The sequence below is a fragment of the Takifugu rubripes genome, chromosome 5 (genome assembly GCF_901000725.2).
Source record: "Takifugu rubripes chromosome 5, fTakRub1.2, whole genome shotgun sequence".
Classification (NCBI taxonomy): Eukaryota; Metazoa; Chordata; class Actinopteri; order Tetraodontiformes; family Tetraodontidae; genus Takifugu; species Takifugu rubripes.
Genome location: NC_042289.1, coordinates 5344874 through 5371282, shown reverse-complemented (window position 1 = coordinate 5371282; position 26409 = coordinate 5344874). Strand labels below are relative to the sequence as shown.

Here is a 26409-nt window from a genome sequence, read left to right as displayed (position 1 = left end):
GGAGAAGCTCCGTATGAAACGGGCCGATAAGCTTCACACCGTCGCCTTTAAAAAGCTTCTAAAAAGCTTTAAAATAAAGTCTGTGAATATTAAACGTGCACAGCAGGTGAAAGGACGGTGGCACGGGCCGCGTTGGTGTCTGTCGTCGTCGTAACCACGGCTGCATCCATCCCAGGTTAAACCAAGTGTAAACTGGGAGGAGCATGACTCGGCTCTTTTGTCTCCCACGACACGACGCGGCAGGTAAAAGCGTGCTGGTGCCGGCGGCGGCGGCCCCTTTGATCACGGCGTAAATGGCGTCGCCCGGAGCAAACGTGGAAATCAAGTCTCCTCCGTCTCCTCCGCGTCTGAGATATTGTGTGTTGACACACCCGTGAACAAACACCCGCGCGACGCCGCCAGGCTTTAGACAAACGCCGGCGGGAAGAGTTGGTGGGAAGCTAGCGCGGGCTGGGAAGGGCGGAATAACTGGGAATACCTGGAAGCTCCCATTTCACCGCCACGCGCTGCTGTCACATTTGTTTAATGTAACAGTCCAACATTCTCTCCACTCTTTTCATTACGAGTGTTATTTATTCTAAAGAGAGTCAACAACATCAATCAGGCGCTGACGTTTTGAGCCGCTATTGCTAACGCGGATGTAAATAACAGCAATAAACTAGCGGACAGACAGCAGACCAGGCACCTTAATGTGAAGCATCAGAGTGTCAGGAACCCTCGTTAGAGAAGGAGATCCTGAGGAATAATTATAGTTTCTTGTATATTAGCGCTGAGCTGCGGCTAAACTGATCTAAAGTGTCGAGTCAGATCTGAAGGGATCTAAAGTCAGGGAGTTCTGACACCCCTGCTCTCTGCACCCGCTCCTTTATTTATGTCAAATACCATCAATCACTCGTTTCCTCCTCCTCTCTCCAATGTACAGACAGCGAGGGGCTCCATTATAAACACACACACACATACACACACACACGCAGAGGTGAGTGATGTCATGGGGGTTTGCAGGCGACCTGTCACTGAACCCGCAGGCCTCCTGTTACTGTAGGGCAGGAAATATGTGCTCACGGAACCGTCAGTGATGGATGAATTGTCACGTGCACATGCACGCGTGTGCGCACGGGTCACGTTTATACGGGGGAAGGGGGGCGACGCCGTGTGAGGTTTAAAGGCTCGGGGTAATTAAAGCAAGAGGTTTATTGAGTGTGTGTAAATGCGGAGGGACAGTAAATCTCAACACGTCACCACTCTGATTACTGACAACTCTTTAGTGTGCGCGTGCACGTGCGTGTGAGCATGTGTGCACCGCTATTGTAAGTCTGATGCTATTAGACTCATATCAGATGTACTATCAGACTATAGATCACATTTTAAAATAGCAGACGCAGATAGCGAACGCTCTTTCCCTCCATCGCAGCCTTTAATCAAAGCCTTTAAGAACCTTCTCATAGTCCCACATTTAAATTTGGGTTTTCTGTGGCAAAACTGTGGCTAAGAAGCAAACCAAAAGAAATGAAATTGGTCCGTCTCTTTGTATTCATGTAGCTAGCAGTTATGTTCTGCTTTAAGCTAGCAGGGACCACCCAAACACAGAATTCTGATGCCCAGAAAGGCAAACAGAGTCTTTTCTTCTAAAATATGTCTGCTGAAAAATGTGCCTGTGTCCAGTTTACCGCGTACGGAGCCTTTAAAAACCAGCTGTGACAGTTACAGAGGTCTGACGATGGCGTAAATAAGGGCTCGGGCCATCAGACCTGACCCCAGAATCCAGCAGGTGTGGCCACCCAGGCAGCGCCGCCACGCTGGGAGCTTCACACACACGCACACACACACACACACACACACACACGCTGAGGTCAGAACACGAGGTCGGGACTGGCCGTGGGTTATTGATGAGGCGGTGGGTGGAGGTTCCCCCCCGTCCAACCAAAACTGTTGAACTGTGAGGATCCAGATTAGGACCAAACACAGGAGACCCGGAAATCTGTTCATTGTCCCTCCCGCCGTCTGTGACAGCCATTACATAAGTAGCCGTCCTTCCTTACGTAAGCGCGACCAGGCGGCGATACAATCCAAGGCATTAAAGCACCTGGTTTTCTCCCCCGGTGGCCTGGATTCATCCTCACAATCCAACTGTGTTTATTCCAACACGTCCGTCCAGAGGGTGAAGGAACGCTGAAGCATCCCGGAAGGCTTTCGGGAACATCCCGACTCATTCACTATCTGTTTCTCCCTGTAGAGCCAACTTCACCCACCGCTGCAGCTAAAACGCTAACGCCTGTTTTTGACTCCAAAGGTGCTCGAGGCTGTTTTAGGGTTCACCAACAACCACGTGAGGGCAGATTCATCTGTCTAAGAAGGCCTGTTCTGCCTGCACCCTCATAAAGGCCTCGTGTTTCTACAAGGAAGCTAGCAAAACAGCACCAGTTGAGCACATTAGCTTCCCTTGTGGACCTACTTCAGCTGAAATAAATGAAAGTAAACAGCTATAATGCAGAGCAGTTGGAAGTCCGTTAAACACGATGAGACGGAGCAGCTTCAGTGTCTAAAGTTGCTCTGCTCCATCACAGAATGTGGTGAACCAACGTTAAAATCTGCCTAATTCAGCTGTCCGTCCTTTTAGAGACAGAGTTGTGCTAAATTAGCCGCCCCCTGACTTTTCTGTTCCTCTTTCCTGTCGGCAACATCGACCCCAAACTCTGACTCTTTAGGTAACAATTCCAACTATTTCGCTCTACAGGAGACGTCTGAATCATTTATCCGTGCGTAACCCAAAAGATTACAGCAAAACAGGTGATCCGTCACTTTGGATGACATCGATTATTCAGTCAAACCAACTAGAGGAGATTTTTTAAAAACATCCGTCCAGGGTGCAGCCACCAGCGCCTTGTTGTCCTCCTACCTTCAGCGCTGCTTCAGGCACCAAATGACCATTTTTACAGACTCCAAAGGCTCCGCCTCGGCTCTTTGATCTCCTTTACTGACAGCCCGCAGACGCCGCTCTCTGATGCGGCCGCTCAAATGGCGCGGCCTCCTGTCAGCAGCCACTGACGGAGGGAACTCGCCAAGAGTCGGAACCAGCCAGCCGGCGGCGGGAACGCTGTGTGCAAAACCGCACAGAAGAAACTGGCTTCCATGTGCATGTGAAATCATTTCATTCCCCCGACGTGCGCTAATCCTATAAAAGCACAGAGCTGTCAGGGTGCCTGGATGAGGGGATGGGGGGGGGGGCACAGTTAGGCTATAACTTTCCACCATGGGGCCGAGGTGCACAACGTACCACTCTGGTTCCTGGAGCGGAGACAACAAGGCTCAATTAAATGTCCAAATAAAGGGCGAGAAGAACCCGGAGGCTCCCGTACGGAGGTTATCCGTGTTTATCTCCGTGGCGACGGCCGCCCCTAAAAGGAAGCCAACCAGCACAACTTTTCGTACCTGAGCTCATAGGTCACCTGGAAATCATCGCCCCAATGGATTATGGGGGAACGAAACAGGGGCAGCCTGTGAGTGTTGCACGTTTGTGTGCTGGTGAAGGGAAATAAAAGTCATCAGAGCGGACTTTGACCTTTTTTAAATAAATAAAAAAGTATATATTTCATAATCTCATCAGCATCAGCTTGCAAGAGAAAGTAATTACTAAAGATTCAGATTCAGATTCAGATCCTTTATTGTCCCACACGGGAAAACGTCTTTTTTAAAAATATATATATATATACACACTGTATATCCTTATCTTTTATCGCAAATTACAGCATATTAGCCAAACAATTTGAATGAATAATGAGTTCTGGGTCATTTAAGGCAACAGATGAAGGTTTTAGACCTCATACACGTTAATGAACATGCTAATGTAGCATGTGTGTAGCATGCTAATGTAGCGTGTGTGTGTGTGTAGCATGCTAATGTGGCATGTGTAGCATGTTGCAGCGCTGGTCAACCAAGCGTAGAGCTTCAGCTGCTGCTACACTTAATTAAGGTTAATTTCCTCTGTTTAAACTCGAGGCGACGAGGTTTTTAACGATGTGGCGATTTTGAAGCCGTGTTCATTTCCATCCCGACAGTGATTTACAGCTCCTGCTGGGACTCGAGCACAAGCGGCGCGGCCGATGAGTTTTTCATCCCAGTTATTTTAGGACAACTTGTGAAGTTTCTGTTTCCCTGTGTGACGCGCGTCTTTGATCGCTCTGCTCCTTTGATGGTTTTTTGCTGCGTTCTTCTTTGATCCTGTCAACATCTTTGGCTCAGTGTGTTTTCGGTCCTTGCTCATCATGGGCTCGCTCTCATTTGGGGGGGAAAGAGAAAAGCATGTGTCAGAATAGCGCCGGTAATCTGCCTTCTCCTCCCACTTTATCCAGTTGATCCCAGTCATTAGACTGGATTCTCTGGAAGGAATCCTCTCTGAGGGGCTCTGGTTTCGGGGCGGATTTGTGACTCAGCAGCCATTTGGCTCCAGCTTGCATCACGACTGGTGTTCGAGTACAAGAGAGTATCAGCGCGTTTGTTTTACAGCGCTTTTTCTTTTCTGCAGCACATCTGTCTCCGAGGGGACGGTTGGACGCCGAGGAAGACTGATCCAGACACCAGGACTCGGGAAGAAGTGCGGAGCGAAGGAGGCTGAGGGCGAGGTCATGTGAGCTTCCCCAGGAGCTCTGGGGCGACTTCAGGCGGCGAGCTGAAACGGTGTTTTTAAAAAAAGAGAAAGAACATCTGTGTTTCCACTCTCGGCTTCGGTGTCGGGTCAATTTTCTCTCTCTCGCCCTTTCAAACTCGTCTTCTCTGCTAGGCAGAAATTGTGGAATAAATCCCTCCGGGAGCCGAGCGTGAACGCAGCGTTTCCTTTAAAGAACAGAGCGTTTGCCAGGTGCTACGTGCGCTATTATCTGTGAATCATGGCAGATCGCGTCGTCATCGGGAACATATAAAGGCCACAGATGAATGGTTTGTCCTCTTTGAAGTGGGAAAACTGGGCAAGCGGAAGAGTTTCACCAGTCTGTCGAGGACCACGGTGGAAGGACTGGGGGGACCGGGTCACAGCAGCTCCAGAACTGCCTCTTCTATAGGTTGGTCCTGGTCTGGAGTGCTCAAACAAAAGGGGTTCTAATTGATGCTAGTTTTGATAGAAGAGGAGTCAGACCAGTCAGGGTGGACGCTAACCCCTGTCCACCACTGAGCGTCCCACCTGGCCCACAAATTCCATCCCATCAGGCACGTTTGGGGCCTGCTGGGTTCCGTGGAGGCTCCACCTCCCAGCTGAGAGCACTTCAAGGATCTCGTGCTAACATCTGGGTGCCAGATTCCACATCACTGATCACTGCGCGGTCCTGGCTAATTAGCAAGCTGATCCACCTAGCGCATCTCCGCTAGCACCGGTGAGACGTCACATAAACGATCCAGAAAATCCTGTCAGCCCCCACGACTCCCAGCATGGAAGCACAGCAAAAACCAGTAAGATGGAAGACAGAAGGTGATAAATGAAGCCCAGTTCAGAGCAGCTCCCCATCAGGGAAGCCGGCGGCGGCGCCAAGGACGGGCGCGGCGTCGCCACGGCTCCCGTGTGCTGCCCTGCAGACGTTTGACAGCTCCCAGCAGCCGTTTTGCTACGGTCGCTCCTCTTCAGTCCATTTTCCTTTGGAGCCTTTCAGGGTTCAGCATCCTTTGGGACAAAGTTGCTATAAAGTCGTTCGTTCCTGTCAGCCTTCGTGTAAACACGCTCGTTTTCACGATGCAAAGCTAAAGGAGAGTGACGCGGCAAGATTAATGTCTCCAAAGCCAATATCCAACCTGCGTGGCACCAGCAGTTATTATTGCTCCCCTCGTTTCTGCTGCTCAACTCCCGGAGACGCTGAACTAGCTAAACGGCTAATGTAACGTACATATTTGCATACAGACAGGACTCATGTTGGCTCCTGAAAACAATGGATCCCAAATTACCTCCACACTCACTCCCGGCACAGTCTGGACCCCATCAAGCTAACGCGTGCACGCACACACACACACACACTGGAGCGACAAGTGGTTTCAAACCACAGAGAATCAGTAAAGCTAGCTGGGTAATTAGCTTGTTGGCAGGTATATAGATATACTGAGGTTCCTCTCATTCCAAATATTTATTTTTGATGGACAGGTCATGTGCACGGACACATGCACACGCACAGAGATGAGGTGATGGGTGAGGCCAACCATTCTTCCTCATTCCGCCGCTCCCTGAGGTGAAGCTAAAGCAGCAGAATTAGCCGCCTCACGCTTTCTTCTTCTTCTTTGATGATGATGAATTGATTTCAGTGATTCGAGGATCTCACATTGATCTGAGCAGTTAGCGTGCGGCGGCTAAGCTAACACCTTTACACAGCACGCTGTGCTTATCTTTAATGCATGAGAGGCCGTCACGGAGTCTGGAGCAGACAACGGATAATGAATATGGATCCAGACGCGTCTGGTCCCCCTTTTATTTCTCTCTCTCGGGCCCGACTTGTGGGCAGGAGTCAGAACCCAAACTGGTTCTGCATCCTGACGATGACAGAATTACATTTTTCCACTCACGGATGAGTTTTCCCTGTCCCGTCTCCTCGGAGGGCTACAGCCGATCCAGGTAGAAAGGGCCCATCTGCATCTGCTCCTTGGATAAAACCTGAATAAAGCGGATCGTGGGAGCTGGATCGGGATCATCAAAAACCTCGGCTGGTCCAGACTCCAGAGTGTCCTGTCTCCAGAGTGTCCTGTCTCCAGAGTGTCCTGTGTCCAGAGTGTCCTGTCTCCAGAGTGTCCTGTCTCCAGAGTGCCCTGTCTCCAGAGTGTCCTGTGTCCAGAGTGTCCTGTCTCCAGAGTGTCCTGTCTCCAGAGTGTCCTGTCTCCAGAGTGTCCTGTGTCCAGAGTGTCCTGTCTCCAGAGTGTCCTGTCTCCAGAGTGTCCTGTCTCCAGAGTGTCCTGTGTCCAGAGTGTCCTGTCTCCAGAGTGTCCTGTGTCCAGAGTGTCCTGTCTCCAGAGTGTCCTGTGTCCAGTATGTTCTGTCTCCAGAGTGTCCTGTGTCAAGTATGTTCTGTCTCCAGAGTGTCCTGTCTCCAGAGTGTCCTGTCTCCAGAATGTCCTGTCCTTCACAGTTGTTCCTCACCTTCTCAGCGGGGACGTGATGTGTTTGACCACACCCACTTCAGGAGGATTGACCACACCCACTTCAGAAGGATTGACCACACCCACTTCACCAGGATTGACCACACCCACTTCACCAGGATTGACCACACCCACTTTAAATGGACCAATCCCAGCAGTTCTCAGGCCTTCACTCCTCAGCTATGATCGGTTTCTCCTGGAACGCCATGGAAATATTCCTGAACGCTCCGGAGCCAAAGAGCGCAGCGGCGGCAGAATTAGCATTTTAGCCAGGCTGGGTCCTGTTCCCCGTTCCTCTGGAAGGATTTGGCCTTTATTAACGCCGGGATTACTGGGACGTAACAAGCTTACCGCCAGGCTGCGCAGCGAGACGCCGCATTACCGTCGTGTTGATCCAAACGGGATCCGTTTGTTTTGCTGCGCATTAAAGGGCAGGCGGCCATCAGCGCCCGCGTCGGAGATTTGGAAACCAAACTCGGAGTTTGGAGCAGCTGCCGTTGGATTTGTGCCGCACGTACGCGGTTTCTCTCTGATAATCTAGAGACAGGATCACACAAGATCCCCACCTGACCCGAAGACACCTTCTCCTGGTCCGCCTCCCATTTTTGCCGGACCAAATGAAAGCTGACAGGAATTATTGGACCAGGTTTTGACGAGGACCAGTGGGTGAGGAGAGGAACCCAGCCATCCCATCATGAACAGATTTGGTAACAGATCTCACCTCTGGCAAAAAATTGGAGGCGGACAACATGGAATCGGGTCAGGTTCTGGCCTTCGCTTTGAGGGCGTTGGACCCCCCCAGGAACACTTGGATTGGGTCCATTGCAGGAGAGCCCAGGATCAGGGCCAGATAGCCCAGGATCAGGGCCAGACAGCCCAGGATCAGGGCCGGATAGCCCAGGATCAGGGCCGGATAGCCCAGGATCAGGGCCAGACAGCCCAGGATCAGGGCCGGATAGCCCAGGATCAGGGCCAGACAGCCAAGGATCAGGGCCAGATAGCCCAGGATCAGGCCCGGATAGCCCAGGATCAGGGCCGGATAGCCCAGGATCAGGGCCAGACAGCCCAGGATCAGGGTCAGACAGCCCAGGATCAGGGCCAAATAGCCCAGGATCAGGGCCAGACAGCCCAGGATCAGGGCCGGACAGCCCAGGATTTCTCCGGTCTGGCCCGGTCTGTGCACGACTAGTGTGAAGGTCTTGGTGGCCCATAAAAAGGGATCTGGTCCTGAGAGGTTTGGAAATGGGGCTGTTTGATAGGTGCGTCTACATGGCTTTGGTGAGGCTTCAGACATTTGGGGGGGGGGCTCATCAGTTGACCTTATATTGTCCGGTCCAGGTCCAGGTCCAGTCTAGGTCAGTGGGGCTCAGGATCCAGCTCAAAGGACCCATTTTATCGGGGCTTTAAGGCTAAATCGGAGCCTCGCAGACCTCATGGGAACCAAGGCAGCCCTCAACTCTTAGTGCTATGTTCTTACGCTCAGGAAGTTGGTGCCAGAACCGGAGGAGCACCGCCGGTCCCGCACGGACAGAACCGGAGGAGCACCGCCGGTCCCGCACGGACAGAACCGGAGGAGCACCGCCGGTCCCGCACGGACAGAACCGGAGGAGCACCGCCGGTCCCACGCAGACAGGAAACAGACAACAGGGAACCTGGATGGTTCCTCTCGGCTGCTCCAGAATGGGATGTTTTTCTTCCGTGATGGTTGTTTGGGGCGACGGCTCCCCTCCGGCGCGGCGCCGCAGACGTATACGTCTGAGCTGCGCGTTATTGATGCGAAGGCGACAGCGGCGTCGGGGGACATAAAACTCCAGCGTGCTGCGTTTATTTCCACCGGAAAGGAGCGCGCTCGCGGCTGCAGGGCGGCTAATGAAGAGACACGTATATATTTCACTATGTGGGCCACGGGGAGGCGATGGAGGGGCGTTAACACAATTGTGATGACACGGAGAAGGTTGGCGAGGAGCAGGAGGAGTAAATAAAGGAGGGGGGGGGCAGAGGATGGCTAAGAACATCAGTATTCAGCCACAGCAGAGCTGCAGCCTGTCGCTGATGCTGCAGAGGCTCTGTTCAGATGGACCATAAGAGAGGCAAAGGTACACACACACACACACACACACACACACGCATGCACACACACACGCCTCGGTGTCTGAGGCCAGGCTGCGCCGCCACCGTCGAGGAGCCTTCTCAGGCTGCGCATCGAAGTTCAAGCATTCAAGCAGAGGAGCGGAGCGGCGGTGGGCGAGGGGGGGGGGGGGGGTGGAGGGGCTGTTGCCATGCAACCAGACAGTGCTGTTTGAGAGGATAACCAGCCGCTGAGTTACCACACGCCTGTGAACACACACAACCGGAGTCTTCACAGATCGGCTGACACACACGCACACGCACGCACACGCACGCACACACACACACACACTCTCTTATATTCCCGTTTTTGCTACTCTAACACTCCGTCTTACGAGTCCTTACTCTGCTAATCACATCCATATTTTGGTGCTTGATATGTAACAAATACACACACACACACATTTCTCTCCACCATCGGCACGTTCTTGACCTCAGGGTCAGTTTCCTCACAGGTCAGACGGTCCTCCGTCTGCTCTGGTGTGTCAGACCAGGAACAAAGATCCAAACGCATGAAGAGATCTCATTAGATCTCATTATTCACCTTCTATTCACCCAAAACCTGCTGGCGTTACGTTTCCTCTTAGATCTCAGAGACGTACCGTCGTCCCAACAGCACACACACACACACAATCACGTCCCATTGTGGATATTCTCATTCAAGGGGGGACATTTAATTTAAATCGGACTCTGGAGTTCATCCCCTTCCTTTGTTGATCCGCTACATTTGTTCCACAGTCAAAAAGAGAATGAAATGAAAGCTGACGCGACTCTTCTCCATCTCAGAACAACCGATGAGGTCGGCAGATGGAGAACTTCGTCTGTTTTGCCCGTGACGGCGTGTGATCCGCCTCTGGAATGTTCCCGGCACGCGTCTGAGGAGGGAAGAGGAGGCTCCCGCTTCCATCCCTTTAATCTTTGCTTTAATTCGCCGAGCGGCGTCTGATAGCGGCTATCATGGACGCCGTGCTTTCCCAGATAGCGCTTCTCCAGCGCTGGCGTTCGCTAACTGTATCAGATCTACCCCCCCCCCCCCCCAACCATCCACCCCCCACCCCACCCCACCTCCCCCCTCAAGTGCTGGTCTTCAAAGCAGGAGACAGAAGTCTTCAGCATCTCTGCAGCTCCTGAAATATAGATTCCACCGCCTGCGGAGCCGAGCGCGCCGCACCGCATCGACCGGGAGAGACGCAGCCGCATGGCGTTCTGGCGCTAGTAATTCCGTTAGCTGGATGCTAACAGCAACGATGGAAGCCTCTCCAGAGCCAGCGGCTCCACTCTAGATGCTGCAGGATGGATAAAGTGGGGTCATTACCCCTGATAGGACACCCGTCTGCCCTCGTCGGGGCAAATCAGACGGCTGAACTCCAAAAGAGACGGAGGAGCCGCTTTTGAAGCAGGGTCGGTTTTCTGCTCATTAACAGCAGAGAAAAAAGGAACTGGAGGGAAGAACAAACTGATTTGCGGACTAATCTGCTAACATTCCTCCATTTCGCTCTCTCTGCTCCGGCTTTCTGCCGGTTCCGGTTACTCCGCGGCCCATTTGAGCGGCCTTACGGTAAATATGGGGCCGGGAGCGTCGGAGGTGCTTCTCGCTCCATCAGCGGATAATGGAGCGAATGAGGAAGCTTTCCCCCAAAGTGGATGAGTGGATCTCCGGGCCGGGCTGGGCTGGAGGGGTCTCGCGGGACGACTCTCCGCCATCTCTCCGCTTTTCCAGCCACTCACCGCTTCCCTCCGGTCGTCCACGTCACGCTCGCGCGTCTGAGCTCCGTCTTTCATTTCCCCTCATGCCTGCGTTCATTATTAATTAGTTCAAAAACCCTCTCCAACCCTGAAGAGCTGCCCCGTGTGTGTGTGTGTGTGTGTGTGTGTGTGTGTGTGTGTGTGTGTGTGTGTGTGTGTGTTTGCGTGCGCGCCAAGTGGGATTTTGGGACCCACTTTACTCCTCTGACATCAGCAGTTGCCGGGTGTGTTCATAGCTACGGTGACCCTGTTTTCTGGGCGACGGCCATCATGTTGTCAGGGAAGCACTCAGGCTAATGGAGGAGCCGTATAAATGATGATACTTTGCCCCCCCCACTGTTCTCCTCTCTTGCCTCACTTACACACACACACACACACACACACACATAGGCATATGTTACTAATGGGCCTCCATAATAAATGGATTGCTCATTCCAGAGGCCGCTGCTCATAAATCGATGTTACCTGACCTGCTTTCTTTTGTTTACGCTGGCGCGCGCAGACGCGCACGCAGACGCGCACGCAGACGCGCACGCGGACGAAGTCGCAGCCGTGTCGTGGATCACCTGAGGCTCACAATCTATTGATTAACGGTTGAGGACGCGCGCTCCCCGCCGCCGCTGAGGCTTCGGCGTTTGGGATCGGGAGTGAAGTCATTATCAGTCCCGTCAGGATTTCCTCCGGCCGGCAGCAAAGACGGCGGGACGAAAGAAGACATCCAGGCGTGGCGCCACGCCGCGTGGCTTTCCACTGGGGTAAAGGTCAGGGGTCACACAAACATCATGGAAAGATGATTTAACCCCATAAGGCGTGAAGTTTGACCCTTTGAAACACCCTCCACCCCTCCCCCACACCGCTAAATGAACCTCTGGGGTCCCATGTCACCCAACGTCGCTATGGTAACCGTCCACCAGCTGTTGCAGCTATAAACTGCCAGAACTACAGTGTAAATGCCGACTATTAGGAATGATCAGTCACGCTGTTAGCTGAGGTGTGCGGAGCACAAGTCGACCCGGAGCGTCTCGGGGCTTTAAGCAGTCGACACCGGTGATCGAGGACCCGTCAGCAGCTAATTGGTCTGAAGTGGTGCTGAGTGCGACGGACCTCCGCTACATCAGAGCGCCATCGGAGCCCGAAAAGGACACGCTGCTAGCAGCCGCTAACACGGCCCGGTGGCCAATTACCAGCGTCTCTGGTCAAGTCACACTAAAATACAACCCCGTTTAGAAGAACAAGAGCCTTGAAAACATCCTCCGCAACATTTCTGATTGAGTGGTGATGAGATCTTCTGTTCAGCACGACGCTGGGAGATCGACCAGCGCGTTGTGGAGGAGCCCCAGATGGAGCACCACCCCAGGAGCAGCTCAATTGGGCACAGCAACCGAGGTGGACGAGCAGGCTGGAGCAGAAGGTCCGAGCTCTCTCCGCTGACCTGTTCAGGTAAAAGGGACGTTCATGCACGTGCATGCAGTCATGCATCTAAACCCCTCCCCCAGATAAACACACACACACACACACACACACACACACACACACACACACACACACACACACTCCTTGTTCTGTGATGACTGTAGGTCTTTAGAACCGACGGGTCAGGGAAGCTGAGCAGGGGAGGTTAAAGGGGGGAGGATGGAGAGCAGGTCTGCAGTAATAAAAAGGTCAAAGGTCAGGGTGTGTGTGTGTGGGGGGGGGGGGGTTGACAGAGCTGCTGGTTGGACAAATTCGGTCCATTAATTGGTCGAAGGCAGCAAAAGACCAGGGCCAATAAACCATCGAGGTCACATCGAGGATTCTGGTTAACCAGGGACGTCTTTGGGCCGCAATCTTTTAATGTCGTGTTCGGGGTTTGTTTGCTTGTTTGTTTGTTTGTTTGTTTGTTTTCATTTGATGTTTATTACCTTGCCTTGACTACGTCTCCGCCCGAGCTCGGCCTCATTTGCGCGCCGTTGGCTGGGATGTAGGAATAAATCTCACAGAAACCACGACAACAGAAAAACACGCTGCAGTGAACCAATGTCCTGCTCCCTCCTGGAGGTCATCAGGTGACGACCCCCCCTCCCAGTCCATCTACACACACGATCCGCCCAGCGTCCATGTCTCTGGATCGGAATCAACTGGAGACACAAAAAAAAAACCTCACCAAGAAGAAGCCTTCCCGTTCCTTTGTTAAACTGGGGGGTTGAAAGCCAACAGGAAGTTCCAGGAGGAGCAGGAAATGAGGAAATGATTTACATAAGACGGGAAGAATCTCAACTTTTCCCAGGTCTCAGAAACCTCATTTTAATGAAGTTTGACCCAGCTTTGGAGCGCCAAAAGCGCCGTAATGCTGCCGCCATCTGGACAAATTCAAGTACTGTGTCGGATACGGCGTTTACATCCTTTTTGGACTCTATGGGTAGCCGTAGGCAAAAGAAAACCGTCTCCTTGACAACCGTTGTAGTGTCAGCTAGTCGCTTTTAGCTCAAGTTATTCAAAGTGCATGTAAAATAAAGGGGAAACGAGAGGTCCTTCAATTCGGCGATCGGGAAACGAGGCCCTGATGGCTACAAGTAACCCGTCGGTGTTTCTCCTCTCTGTCAACGGACAAATTCAAGGAGCTAACGTGAGTAGCATTACTCGCATTAGCGGCTAAATTGAGCTAGCGTCAGCGACACTCGTATCAACACGCGTGAACGTCGTAAAAATTGCATTAGTCTCACCGACTCGGTCTCTTCAATGTGATCTTTTGGTTTATTACAGTTTCCGGAGTTTGATCATTTGTACTGCAAATTTTGTTTTGTCTACGGCCACGACTGGGTGCCCACCGCGGTGAGTAGCTGGCTAGCAAAACATTAGCCGAATGCTATTCGGTGCCTCTCATACTGTAATTTACCCATTAAACACACTAATTGTCGAGGTTATATCCTGTTCTTGATGGCGTAACAATAAATCGAATCTCATGTGTGTCACGTTACTATTTTTCTTGCCATCATTTCAGCCGAACATGTTTTTAAGGCTTAAAAGCCAATGTTATTGTGTTGGTATGTTGTGTTTTTATTAATTACAGGGGTTGGAGGAAGGAATAACTCAAATAACCTGCAAAGGAAAACAGTCCCCACACACCTTAATATGGAACTTCCCGTTAGAAACAACATTTAAGAGTACAAATCCCTCTGGATGTGAGCTTTACACGCACACTTGTTCTGCTGCCATTTTTTATTAAGTTTATAGATGTGTTATAAATCTGCCTTTGTTCTTCCAGGGCCTCAGCTGGTGTTAAGCGTGTACGGTCCAGATGTGTTCGGCAACGACGTGGTCAGGGGCTACGGAGCCACGCACATCCCCATAACACCCGGACAGTCTGTATCGCTTTCATCCGCCAAACTCGACCAGACGGGCGCCGGTTTCGCCTGAAACGTGTTTGTTTCCGCAGGCACACGAGAAGCGTCCCCATGTTTGTTCCAGAACCCACGTGGAGACTCCAGAAATTCACCAGGTGGGATCTTTGGTTGTCTCTGCAGCAGAGCCGGACGTCTGAATGTTGCACTAACTTGTCTCCTTCCCGTGAAGCTGGCTGTTGGGACGGCGGCCGGAATACACGGATCCCAAAGTGGTGGCCCACGGCGAGGGCAGAGAAGGTTGGTTCTTGCTTGGTTTCCTCCCTCCGACCACATCACCCCCCCCCCCTCCGTCTCTTCCGTTGCAGTGACGCGCGTGCGCTCCCAAGGCTTCGTCACCGTTTCCTTCCACATCATGACCAAAGACATGAAGAAGCTGGGCTACGACGTGGGGCCGTCCGGCGCCGAAAACACGCCCGGCTGGGCTGCAGAGTGACCCCAGAGTGACCCCTGGAATCCCAAAAGACTGTTTTACACCCCAACAGGTGCCTGGTTGTAGAAACGATCCACTTCTCCTCACTTTTACTGCCTTTTTACACTTTTTTTTACGAATAAATGAGAATCACCACACCCCCGCCTGAGATTATAGAGCTGAAGTGATACATTTTATTTTGAACCAAAGCAGCTACAGAGTGTGACCCGCTGCCTCCGCCTGTTTAGATGCTGTTAAAACACCACAGGGACTTTTCCTACAAAAACCCAGGACACAGAATCAGGGAGGAAACGGTCTGTTACAATAGTACAAATGATAAATTATATTATACAGTTATAATGCCAACAGGTGGAGCAGATGTCCGATAAAAAAAGGCAGCCTGCTCCCGGTACTATGACGATACGTAGACGGAGGTGAAGAAGACAGAACGCCGTTTATGCGTGATGACGACGCTCCACAAGCTGTTAGTCCCCCTGCTGAAAGCGTGGTGAATATATGCTAATACGCAGAGACCTTAGCTGCTTCCAGAGATCAAGAAAGTTCATCTGCAGTGTGGAATCCCACCGGCGCCCCCCTACATCATTTTTTTATTTTATTTTTTTTTAAAGTACATAAAAATCCCTTCTTGGCCACGTGACTGCAGCAAGGGTCAAAGGTCAGAGGCGACGTCGCAACATCTCGCTAAACGTGTTAGTTCGTTAGCAACTCTAACGGCAGAACGCACCCGGAGTTCTCTCGTCCTTCGCGCTCTCCAACGACTGCTTGCATATTCTGAGCTGATGTTAAAACGTTTGCTGGTCTCTGGAAGTCGAAGTCAAAGTCGCGCCCCCCCCCCAATAAAAAGCATCAAAATCATCGCCGTCCTCGGTGTTCCATAGGGAATAGTGTTCAGTAACCCTCCTTTAGCCTGAGAGAAGTAAAAGTCTGCATTTAGTGAAAATAGTGGGGTCCTGCAGCGTGACTGTCATACCACAGCAGACCAGGAGGGGGCGCCAAGTCACCCGAAAGGAAGAGAAGCAAGAGAGCCCCCCCACAGTAGAAACATTGGCAGTGAGAAACTGACAGAAGAAAGAATAAAAGTGACCAACAGGGAGGGTGCAGACATCATCCGCTGACACCAGCCCACCTCAGATAAATGTTCAGTTTGCTCTCAGTATTCAGCCAGTAACACGTTCACACACAAACTCATGGAGAACTCTAACATAAAGGTTCAGACACGACAATAATGGAGTTATTGAACCATGAACGGGGAAGAGGGAACAGTCAGTGAAGTGTGAGGCTACCAGAGGAGGCCGTCTGGGGGACTTCCAGACTTTGGTAACAGTTGTGCTAACAGAAAAGAGGGACAGACGACCCCGGAGCGACAAGATTAGTGACGCGCCGGCGGTCGGACATGCTAGCAACACCTTCAACACAAAGGCTTGGCTACACAGTTACATCAAAAAAGAAAATAAAAGACACCGTTAACAATCGCTTGGTTAGAAGCTGTGTTTCACTGTTGAACTTCCTGTACTACGAATCCACCAATCCTCAAAACTGTGTGTGTCACCCCCACTGGCTAATGTTCTTGTAGCTAGATTAGCACAGAAAATCCACTCAGAGGTAAACGCTCCATGATCCCCGGCAGCTGACTCCAATCCTAAGCTTTGCTAACGTGTAACTCACACCTCACACACACCGGAGTGGCTCAGCGCCACGTGGAAATGCTTGTGAGCGAGACGGTGCTTTCAACCGTGTCAAAGTGCGCCCTCTTCCCTTTAACCCTGGAAACGGCCTCTAAAGGTAACTAGCATGCGCTCAAAATAAAATAAAATACTGCTGCCGTAACGCTCGTTTATCAACAGTGCCTGCGCGGACACAAATAGCATCCTTAGCATAAAACCCCTTCCATGAGAAGTTCTTTGTTCATTCCACGACCGCCGCGGGTCGAAGCTCGTGTCCGAACTCGGGAAGGGGGGGGAACGTCCTCGATGATGGAAGTGACCAGTAATCACAGGTTGGTACCAAGAGCCATGCCGTTACATGTGATGCTAAGCGGCTAGCTCGTCTCCTTTTAGCTAAGGTGTGATGGTGAGTCCAACAGTCACAGATTTAAAAACAAAAACAGACAGAAATGTGCAAAATCCCCAGTAACATACAAACACAAGAGTAAAAACACGTCTGTCCGTCTCATCCGCAGTGGTGTGAGCGAGCGAGCGAGCGAAGCGCTGGAACAGTGTAAAAGCACTGATGGGCACCCGCGCACCAGCTAGGAGGGCTTATAAAAGATTAGCATGAGTCGAGATTACGATCCTGGCGTCCGTGGGGTCGCGCCCCTGCACAGGAGAGGAGCGCAGCGTCAGAGGCCCCCCCCCACCCCCCGGCACCGACCTGGAGGAGCAGCGGCCGTGGAGCGCTGACGGAGGGGAAAACGCCAGGATTAAACGGCCTAATTAGTTAAGAGGAAGCCTGACCTGACTAGTAGTTATAAAAGAGATACATGAGTAAGACATCTGGTTCTGTTTAGTCCTTCAGCTTTAAGGAGCCAAAGTGAGAGACTTTAAAAAGGGGGGGGGGACTACGTATGACCCCTCACAAGAGGAAGGGGTTGGTGGTTCCGGCGGGCTGCGCCCCAGCCTGGGGGGGGATGCTCATCAGGGGCTGGGGCATGGACGACGGGATCCCAGCGGTGGCGCCCCCGACGGCGCCCGCCGCCATCGCGGGCCCCGCGTGGCCCATGGGGGCCATCCCTGCCAGGGGGACCATGGTGATGGGCTGACCGGGCACGGAGGGGAAGGACACGGGCTCGGCCACGGCGCCGAAGCCCGCCGGCATCGGGCTCAGCCGCATCTGGTTGAGGGTGGGCGGAGCGGGCTGGCTCACCTGGAAGGGGTTGGCGTGGGTGGCCGGAGCGGCGCCGCCTGCACGGAGACGACAACAGGGTGAGAGCAAATTCTGGATGTGTCACAGCAGAAGCGTTGGGATCAGTGGGCGTCACCTTCCCCCCCACCTGTGGAAGCCAGGAACGGGTTGACGGCGGCCACGGGCTGGGCCGGCTTGGTCACCAGGGAGTCCAAGTTCACCAGGGCGGCGTTGGGACCCAGGAAGGACTCCGGGGTCTTTCTGGTGGGGTGTGTGGACATGGAGAGGCTGGTGGGGAGGGGGTCGAACAGGTCCAGGCTGCTGCTGTTGGCCAGGCTGGCCTGGGAGGGGCCAGAGGACGCCATGCCGCCGTCGCCTGGGAAACAAGGAGCACGCTGCCGAGTGTTTCTTTGAGGCAACAAAGGCAGGTACACTTTAGCATTAGCCCTGTAGCCCTAGTCCTGTAGCCCTAGCCCTGTAGCCTAGCCCTGTAGCCTAGCCCTGTAGCCCTAGCCCTGTAGCCCTAGCCCTGTAGCCTAGCCCTGTAGCCTAGCCCTGTAGCCCTAGCCCTGTAGCCCTAGCCCTGTAGCCTAGCCCTGTAGCCCTAGCCCTGTAGCCTAGCCCTGTAGCCTAGACCTGTAGCCCTAGCCCTGTAGCCCTAGCCCTGTAGCATTAACCCTGTAGCATTAGCCCTGTAGCATTAGCCCTGTAGCCCTAGCCCTGTAGCATTAACCCTGTAGCATTAGCCCTGTAGCATTAACCCTGTAGCATTAGCCCTGTAGCCTTAGCTCTGTAACCTAGCCCTGTAGCATTAGAAGTTAAATTATAGCCAATATTGTGTAAATGTCTGTAATAAACTTCAGGGTCATCAAACACTGTGGTTACCATGGTGACACCCGCCCCCACCATTCACAGCCCAGAACCAGCAGCTTTGGACAGCCCTGCTGGACCGTCCCCCCCCTGGACACGGATGCTGGCTCAGACCAGGACATTTCAGAGACAAAGGGGTGAGAAGTGGGCGGAGCCATAATGAGACGCGTGTGATGAGCCCGAGGCCTGAGACAAGGGGGACATTCCTACCCATAAACCCCGCGCTGACGCAGCAGCGTCGACTTTCCGCCCCCCCCCCGCGTCGCCATCCCACCCCCAGTTAAAACACACAGTCCCAGACCAGGACCAAACTGGCTGGAACCCTCTCCAGGGGAGACCAAGCCCGCGTTAGCATTTGCTGCTAAGCTAAAAGGAGGATTCCGTAAACAGCTGGCCCAGGTGTGTGGAGGGGGGGGGGGACACAGACAGAGACATGGGTGAGTACCAGCGAGGACAGAGGAGGACGAGCGCAGGCTGTCAAACTCGGAGAAGTCCTCTTTGGACGTACCGTTGGAGGCACGGAACAGCTCAAAGCTACCTGGGGGGGGAGACGCAGACAGACAGACATGAAAACAGACGGACAGATGGAAGGACTGGACGGGGGGGGGGACACTCTGGAGACGGCCACGTTATTACCGTGTTATTACAGTGGGCAGCGCTCACCTGTGGTGGAGGTCTTGGGCCGGGCTGCTGCGGAGCTCCAGGGGGCCGGGGCCGAGTCCGAAGCCCAGGGGTCGCTGCTCTTCAGGGGGGGCACCGAGGGGGTCGTCCCCCACGGGTCCACGGGGGCCGCCGGCTTAGGGCCCGGGCCTTGAGGACAGAGAGCACGAGTAAGAGAGGGCCGTCCTTCAGCCCAGCCTGTCAGCTCTGTTGCCGTGGCGACTGTGCTGCATGGAGTTGGAGCCTAACCCCGGAGCCTGGCCCCGCCCCTTAACCAACCCACGCCGCCTGCACCCCTCCCAGAGGGAGCGTCCTTCCTTCGGGACGCCCCCCCCCGACAGGCGGGGCAGGAATGCAGCCCGGCCAGTGCAGCAGCATTCCTGCTCAACACGACTCCCAGGCTGGACAACACGTCCACACGTCTGTCCCCCCCCCCACGAGCGTTCCTACCGTAGGACTGCCAGGGGTCTTCTGGTGCTGCTGTTGCCCTGGATACGACCCCTGACCCCCAGGGGTCCGCACTGGCACCAGGCTCTGGGACGTCCATCAGGTCCATTAAAGAGGACTTTGGCTGGAGGGAGGGGGGGGGGGGGGGGGGGGGGGGGGGGAGAGAGGGGGGGCTGTTTTCAGTGTGCTGGAGTTCCTCCACAGTTAATCTGCTGCATCACATCACAGTTGTCCCGCGTGCACGTGCACGTGCACGGCTGCGGCGGGACGCTGGGCTCCGCCCGGTGCCGCCGGGTCGGCCCGTTTACCTCTTTCCTCTTCTTCAGCTTCCCAGAATCGGGCCCCCCCCTTCTTGCTCTCCTCCAGGGCCATCTGGAGCCTCAGGTCGTCGCCTCTGCGCAGCCGCTCCTCCTGAACGTGCACAGAACAGTGAGTGCACGTGCACCCAGGGGCGTGTGCACGTGTGTGTGTGTGTGTGTGTGTGTGTGTGTGTGTGTGTGTACCTGCTCTGCAGCCTCTCTGCTCATGGCCAGAGCCAGCTGCAGCTGGAGCTCCTCCTCTCCGCTGGTCTGAGGTCGGGCCTGCTCCAGTTCTGAGCCCACGTTGGGGGACGTGGCTGTGAGGGAGGACCAAGAGAGGTCAAGAGAGGTCAACAGGGGTCAACAGAGGTCAACAGAGGTCATGTGACCATCAGGCCGACAGATTGGAGTTCGTGTGCAGCATCTAGCAAGTGAACAGCAGGTGGGAGGTGGGGGACCGGGTTCTTCTGGTCTCCGGTGGGAGGAGCCGGTGGGAGGAGGAGGAACGTTCTCCCTCGTCCTCTGATGAGGTTCGGAGCGGAAACGATCCCGAACTTGCTCCAACATGTCAAACATGTCTCTGACGTGCAGCCGGTTCCTGGGTCCAGCAGAAACATCCCAGTTTGGGTTTCTGCTTAAAAATGAGCCCTCGTCGTTTCCGTGGCAACCGTGACGGCCTCGCTATGACGCAACTCTCTCGGCTTCCTGGAGATTCCCTGATATGTGTTGGGGGGGGTCTAAGAGCACTTCCTGGGTCTACAGACCCAACAACGAGGCCTGTCGCATCATTTCCTGTGTTACATCACTTCCTTCCCCGTGTCTGATGGCACCTGCCGCCCCCCTAGATCAAGATCAAAGCAACAGCTTCGATGATGCCAGCTGGGGGGTTGAGGTGACAATCAGGAGGACGAGGAATGTGGCCCCCTCCAGATGGAGACGCCAGTGGAGGAGCAGAGGTCGCAGCCAAGGGGGAATCTGGGAAAATTCCATAAATGGAAGAAAATCCTGATTTCTGTGGATTCCTCCGAGAGCGCCGGCAGCTCAGGGACCAATGGGCCAGTCGGGGGGGGATCACACACACACACACACACACACACACACACACACACGTCCACAAGGTGAAGCAGTGCAGCGAACCACTGGGGGGTTCTGGACCGGCCCACCTCAAGTCGACCCACTTCCCATCGCTCACTTCTCAGAGGCCCTGATGGCCCACAGTAACGCGCACGTGCAGTAACGCGCACGTGCGCCGGGTCGGCCCGTGTGTGTTCACGTTACCGACACGCACGGTGGGGGGGGGGGGGGGTACTTACAGCCGTGGTAGGAGGCCGGGGAGCCGTCGGAGCGGCCGTACTCCTCGCTGTAGGACGTGGAGAGGTTGGGCTGGGAGGAGCCTCTGCCGAAGCCCATCTGGCTGCTGCCCGTGGACACCTGGGCCATCCGCTCTTTGGTCTTCAGCGCCTGGGACCTGTCACACACACACACACACACACACACACACACACACACACACACACACACAAACACACACGGGGTCAGAAAGCAGGGTACTTTCAGACGCTAAGCTAGAACACAGGGAGTAGCCGTTAGCGTTAGCTAAGCATCCGCCCGCATGAGCCGTACCGGCCAGCGCGGGACCCCCGGGGCCCGCCGGTGCTCACCTCTCTCCTTTGAGGCGCTCCTCGTCCTTGAGCAGCACCACCAGCTGCTTGCTCTTCTCCCGGACGTTGATGCCCTGGTCCTTCCCGTCCCGGTCCACGTACTGGAAGTCCTTCAGGGTCTGGATGGCGAAGATGTTCTCCTTGCACTGCAGCGCCACGCGCTCCGAGCCCGTCTTGATCAGGTAGTCCAGCAGCGTCAGCGCCTTGTAGACGTGGCGCCAGTTCTTGCCGTGGTCGTTGAGGCGCTTCCAGATCATGCTCATGATCTCGCTGAAGGCCACCACGTTGTAGGTGAGGTCGGCGATCTCCGACATGAGGGAGGAGGAGGGGCCCCAGGGGTCGTTGGAGGTCGCCTCGCGGACCTTCTTCTCCGCGTCGGAGTAGTTGTTCACCATGTTCTTCATCTGCCGGCGGATGGTGGAGCTCGGCATGGCGGCGGCGGCGGTCGGAAACGGGGCTGAGAGGAAGCAAAGGCGAGACGCGAGGGCGCCGCGCTACGTGTCCATGCACCCGCGGGGGGGGCGGTGGCGTGTCAGGGCGGGTCTGGCGAGGGTTTATCAGGCGTCTCTGGGCCGGTGCAGAGCTCCCGAGTCCTCCAGAGCAGCCGTCAGGACCATGTTCCGTCAGAGAGCGCCGGCCATCGCCTGCACAGGGGAGAGAGAGCAGCGTGAGTGGCGGCGTCCACGGCTGATGGCGAGGACGCAGCGCCACGTCCTGCGGTTCACGACCACCCCCAGGACTGCAGGCTCCGGACAACCATGGGAGTTTTACAGGACTCAGAGCAGGAAACCGGAGCGGTTTTCCCTGAACCAGGATACGGATTCAGCGCGTTCCCGCATCCGCTGCCGGAGGCTCCGGGAGTGATTTACGACTCCGGCCTCGGAACACATCGCAGCTCGCGGAGTCACTTCCTGTCCCGGGATGCCCCCCCCGATCCATTAGATGGCGGCATCACAGGGAAACGCCTTCGCGGGTTCTACCGACCCCCCCACCCCCACCTCCTGATCCCAGACGTGCGCCGGCACGCCCGCCGAGCGAGCGCTTCCAGGAAGAGTTCGGCGTGAACCCATCTGGGCTGGTTCCAGGGGCGGCGCCCTGCCCCCCCCCCCCCCCCGTTTAACCTGTTGCGTGAGGGCGGCGCTGCACAGCTGAGGAAGCTCCAGGAACAAGGAGCCCACTTGGCGCCCCCCCCCCCCACATCTGCTGCTATAATCACTGATTCAGTCGGGAGGAAGAGAGCGGGGCTTGTCTGCGGCCCCCCACCCCGGAACCCCCCCCCCCTGCATTTAGATGGCTCGAGCCGCCGGTGCTGCCCAGCCCGCCGGTCCTAAAGACGCCCCCCCCCTTCAGGGGATACAGAACCGGGATTTTCTAAACCAACTAAATACATTTGGGCCTCCACCTCACCCCCTGGGGGTCAAAGGTCAGCCGGACCCCCCCACGACCCGTTGCTCCGCCAGGCGACACATTCCAGCCCAGAACGCAACAAACCCCCCCCCAGGTCCTCTCCCACACTCAGCAACTCGCGCGTGCGCGCGCCGCGGGCGTGCACGGCGCCTCCCAGCTCTCCAACCGGTTCCGCTGCACCAGCTGAACGGCACCGATGACCTCATGCTGAAGGGATGAGGACCCCACCTGTGGGGGGGGGCACCGGGACAGATGTATAGGATCTATAGCATACCCCCCCCCCCCCAGAAACGGTCCGTAAGACAGCGGCCAAAGGGAGGGGGTGGGGGAGGGACCCAAAAATGTCAGAAATCCCGAAAGTATGCGGATGCAGGGCAGGAGCAGCCCGCCGGGGGGGCTCCTGCTGCGGGGAGAGCAGCCCGCCGGGGGGGCTCCTGCTGCGGGGAGAGCCGCTCAAAGTTCCCCGCTGGGCGGATCTGAAGCGGCGCGGCTCGAGCAAATCTCAGCGTCGCTTTCGCGTTAGCTAAACCCGGGTTAGCTCCGATTTCCGCCGGACTAAGTGCCTCGTTGAGGTTTACAAAGGGTTCCGCTCACTCGTGTGACTCGTTTGAATCGGTAAACTGGGTCAACTTTTGAGGGGAGCGTTTCTGGGTTCATCAACTAGCAACAATGGCAACTTATTGTTACCCCGAACGTTAGCGGCTTGGGTGCAAACTTGCGGCAAATAGTTATCCCGGGCTAGCCAAATAAGCTAGCAAAGAAGCAATAACTAGATGCAGAGTCATTTAGATGAAAAGGTTGGACGGGGAGTGATAGTGTCCACGTTATATTTGCTTTGGGGTGTGTTCTACAGAGCAGCTTCTGGTCGAAGAGTTATTAAATGATCTCGGTGTTCGCAACTTCGCTCCGAAAAGTTGGACCAACGCTAACGCTAGCCGAGTTACGCCAAGTTAGCAAACCTCGGATATCTTGCCTTTACCTCAGCCCAAACTGCCAAATATAGTCGAAGGCGACGGATTCCGTCCATATAAACAACGTTACGTACGAAGAATGAGAAGCATCGGTCACACGCAAAACATATTTTCGACATCAAATCAGACAGATAGCATCCGAAGCTAGCTAGCATCCTCTAAAGCTAACAGCCCAGACGGGTCCTCGGTGGAGACATCACCGGAGCGTTGAGCAAACTGGATTACAGGACAGCCTGGCAAAACAAAACAACTCGGCTGTTTTGAAAGCTGACTTACCAGCTCGTTTTGTAACACTTCAACTTCTACCGTCAGTCCGGGGCTGGTGAATTGCGAACGCGCCTGGCCAGTTCCCGGAGGGGGGAAACGAAAATCTGGTACTTATTTGTGCGCTTGGAGAGCTTGTTGCGCCTCCGCCGCCGTGTTGCTAATGCTAAGGCAGCTAACGCCAGGCTACACGTCTCTCCTCCTCCAGAACATGGCGGGCAGACCGGGGGGGGGGTGTTGGGAAAGGGTGTGACCACGGCGTCACCACTCGGTCGGGTCACCGTTCGTCTCAGCCAAGTTCTGAACACCATTACCGGGAAGACAAACCAAAGTTTGTCCCTTCTGCTTCAGTCCCTCCGCTCCGGGGGGTCTGTGGGAACCCGAACTGCGCGATTTCCCCCCGTTTTTACAGTGAAATTTGGCTGGTTGCACAAGCCCGTGCATTCCACGCTTTGTCAGCGCAAATGGTGGGCGAGTGCGTGAGTTACAGGTGTGTCCGTGCACAATCATCGCAGAGCAGCATTCCATCACCGGTTTTCCTGCCTGTATTTTAAACTAAAGAGGCCCAAACGTGCATACTTTAATGCTTCTATGAATAGACAGTTGTTTTAAGAAATAGTTGTTTTAAGAAACGCAACAGTGCCGCGTTTTGCAAATGTGCCCGGATAAACGGCACATTTGAAATCAACCACACCCTTTAATGGATGGCCGAGTCTTATCTTTTCACCTCTAAACAAGTTTGTTTGTGGAGGAATAAAGGTTCTAATTTGACCGAGAGGGTCGAGGCGCCGGCCTGGTCAGCATCCTGCAGCTCCCGCCTCGGCCAGCAGGGGTCAGTAGCGCCCCGCGTCTATTTCAGAGGCCTTTCAATTTCCGATTGAAACCAGTGAATAAAACTTCGGTTCTTCTTCTACGGTCCCTGTTTTTGATCAAGCACTCTCGAAGTTTAATTTAAACATAAATTAAATCTAATTAATACAAAACACCACAGCGATAGTGACCATCAGTCAGTCTGCTTTACAACTGAGTACTGTTATTGTGTAAACACACGGTTATTTCATCGATGCTAATATAATAATTATGTATAATATAATAATGCTGATAACAGTTTTTCCATAGGTCCTCGAACGCACCAGGAACCATATGGAATCACAGTTAAAAGGCTGCAACACGTGTGGATGATATATATTCTATAGAAGGTGTGAAACGCAGAGATAAAAAACTGTTTTGAAAGTGAGCAGTGCAAGAATTTACACATCTTATATTAAAGCAGTTTGATGTGGGAAAGGATTTTTTAAATGGCAGGATTCTGTCCTGGACATCTAGAGTCTAGATGAGCACCTAAACTACACGGAGCAAAGAGAGCAAGAAAAAAATATTTTAAAAAAAGCATTTTCTTATTATATTTTACCAAAGAAGGGAAATGAAAGCGTCATTGTAAGCTATTTAAAGAATTTCAAGAAAATCTACTTTGGAAAAATGTGCCGAATAACAAAATGTATGACTGACTGACTAAGAAGAGGTTATTAAGTGACACTTTCTGTCAGTGCACATAGGTTAAAATATTTTTAATATACAACAATAATGCAAAGCAATGTTTTAACGTACTTATTTCACATCTCAGAAACTTCTCCTGGTCAATTTGGTTGCATAAAATTGATGGAAATCGGGTCTTTTACATTCATGTCTTGCAACTGTATATCAGAAACATAAAGAGGTCATAAAGAGTTTGACATTTTTATTTTTGTCCCTCTGTGTTTTTACTTCACAAGTTTCTGTCCACATTTTCGCAGCACGAGCATGGGGGGGTGCAAAGGTGCCAATGCTTAAAATTCCTTTGAAAAAAAACCCCAAAACAAACATGAGCGGAGGTGCAAGAGGAGAAGAAGACAGGGAGAACGTGGCCGAGACACCTGACCCACACACGTTCTTCAACCATGATAACGGAGGACAGAACTGTGGAAGAAAACTCGTGAAAAACTTTCTTTTCATTGGTGTTTTTAAATAAAGGAAGTTGAAACTTGGCGTGCTAATCTGTTTCTCTCTCTCTCTCTCTCTCTCTGTCTCTCTCTGTCTGTGTGTGTCTCTCTCTCTCTCTCTCTCTTTCACACCCACCTGCATGTGTTCGGGGGTTTTACACAAGTACACCACAGAATTCAGAGTGAAACTGTGAATCTAAACCATTTCACACTAAGACTCATC

At 53.7% G+C, this 26409-nt stretch overlaps 2 protein-coding genes across 2 annotated transcripts; one reads left to right on the top strand and one right to left on the bottom strand.

Moving 5' to 3' along the window:
• The first annotated feature begins 13358 nt into the window (after positions 1–13358).
• b9d1 (B9 protein domain 1) lies at positions 13359–14940 on the top strand. The gene is made up of 7 exons (XM_003979608.3): positions 13359–13579; positions 13717–13785; positions 14024–14135; positions 14219–14315; positions 14390–14452; positions 14527–14594; positions 14663–14940. The coding sequence occupies exons 1-7, from the start codon at positions 13517–13519 to the stop codon at positions 14788–14790; spliced, it is 600 nt and encodes a 199-aa protein (XP_003979657.1). The 5' UTR covers positions 13359–13516; the 3' UTR covers positions 14791–14940.
• On the bottom strand, positions 14933–24709 carry epn2 (epsin 2). Its single transcript, XM_029836680.1, has 11 exons — positions 24220–24709; positions 21566–22209; positions 21218–21372; positions 20109–20221; positions 19914–20016; positions 19609–19729; positions 19438–19538; positions 19162–19308; positions 18944–19036; positions 17777–18004; positions 14933–17687 (listed from the first exon to the last, which is right to left on the bottom strand). The coding sequence occupies exons 2-11, from the start codon at positions 21994–21996 to the stop codon at positions 17359–17361; spliced, it is 1821 nt and encodes a 606-aa protein (XP_029692540.1). The 5' UTR covers positions 21997–22209; positions 24220–24709; the 3' UTR covers positions 14933–17358.
• Positions 24710–26409: the final 1700 nt, after the last annotated feature.

Excerpts from the sequence above, each read along its gene's own strand:
- epn2 (XM_029836680.1), bottom strand. The coding sequence starts at position 21,996 with ATGCCGAGCTCCACCATCCGCCGGCAGATGAAGAACATGGTGAACAAC. Across the intron at positions 20,017-20,108 it reads GCAGAGAGGCTGCAGAGCAG|GAGGAGCGGCTGCGCAGAGG; the intron begins GTACACACACAC and ends GTGCACGTTCAG. Across the intron at positions 19,309-19,437 it reads GAGGGGTGCAGGCGGCGTGG|GCCCGGGCCCTAAGCCGGCG; the intron begins GTTGGTTAAGGG and ends TCTGTCCTCAAG.
- b9d1 (XM_003979608.3), top strand. The coding sequence starts at position 13,517 with ATGGCTACAAGTAACCCGTCGGTGTTTCTCCTCTCTGTCAACGGACAA. Across the intron at positions 13,580-13,716 it reads GACAAATTCAAGGAGCTAAC|TTTCCGGAGTTTGATCATTT; the intron begins GTGAGTAGCATT and ends GGTTTATTACAG. Across the intron at positions 14,595-14,662 it reads CCACGGCGAGGGCAGAGAAG|TGACGCGCGTGCGCTCCCAA; the intron begins GTTGGTTCTTGC and ends CTTCCGTTGCAG.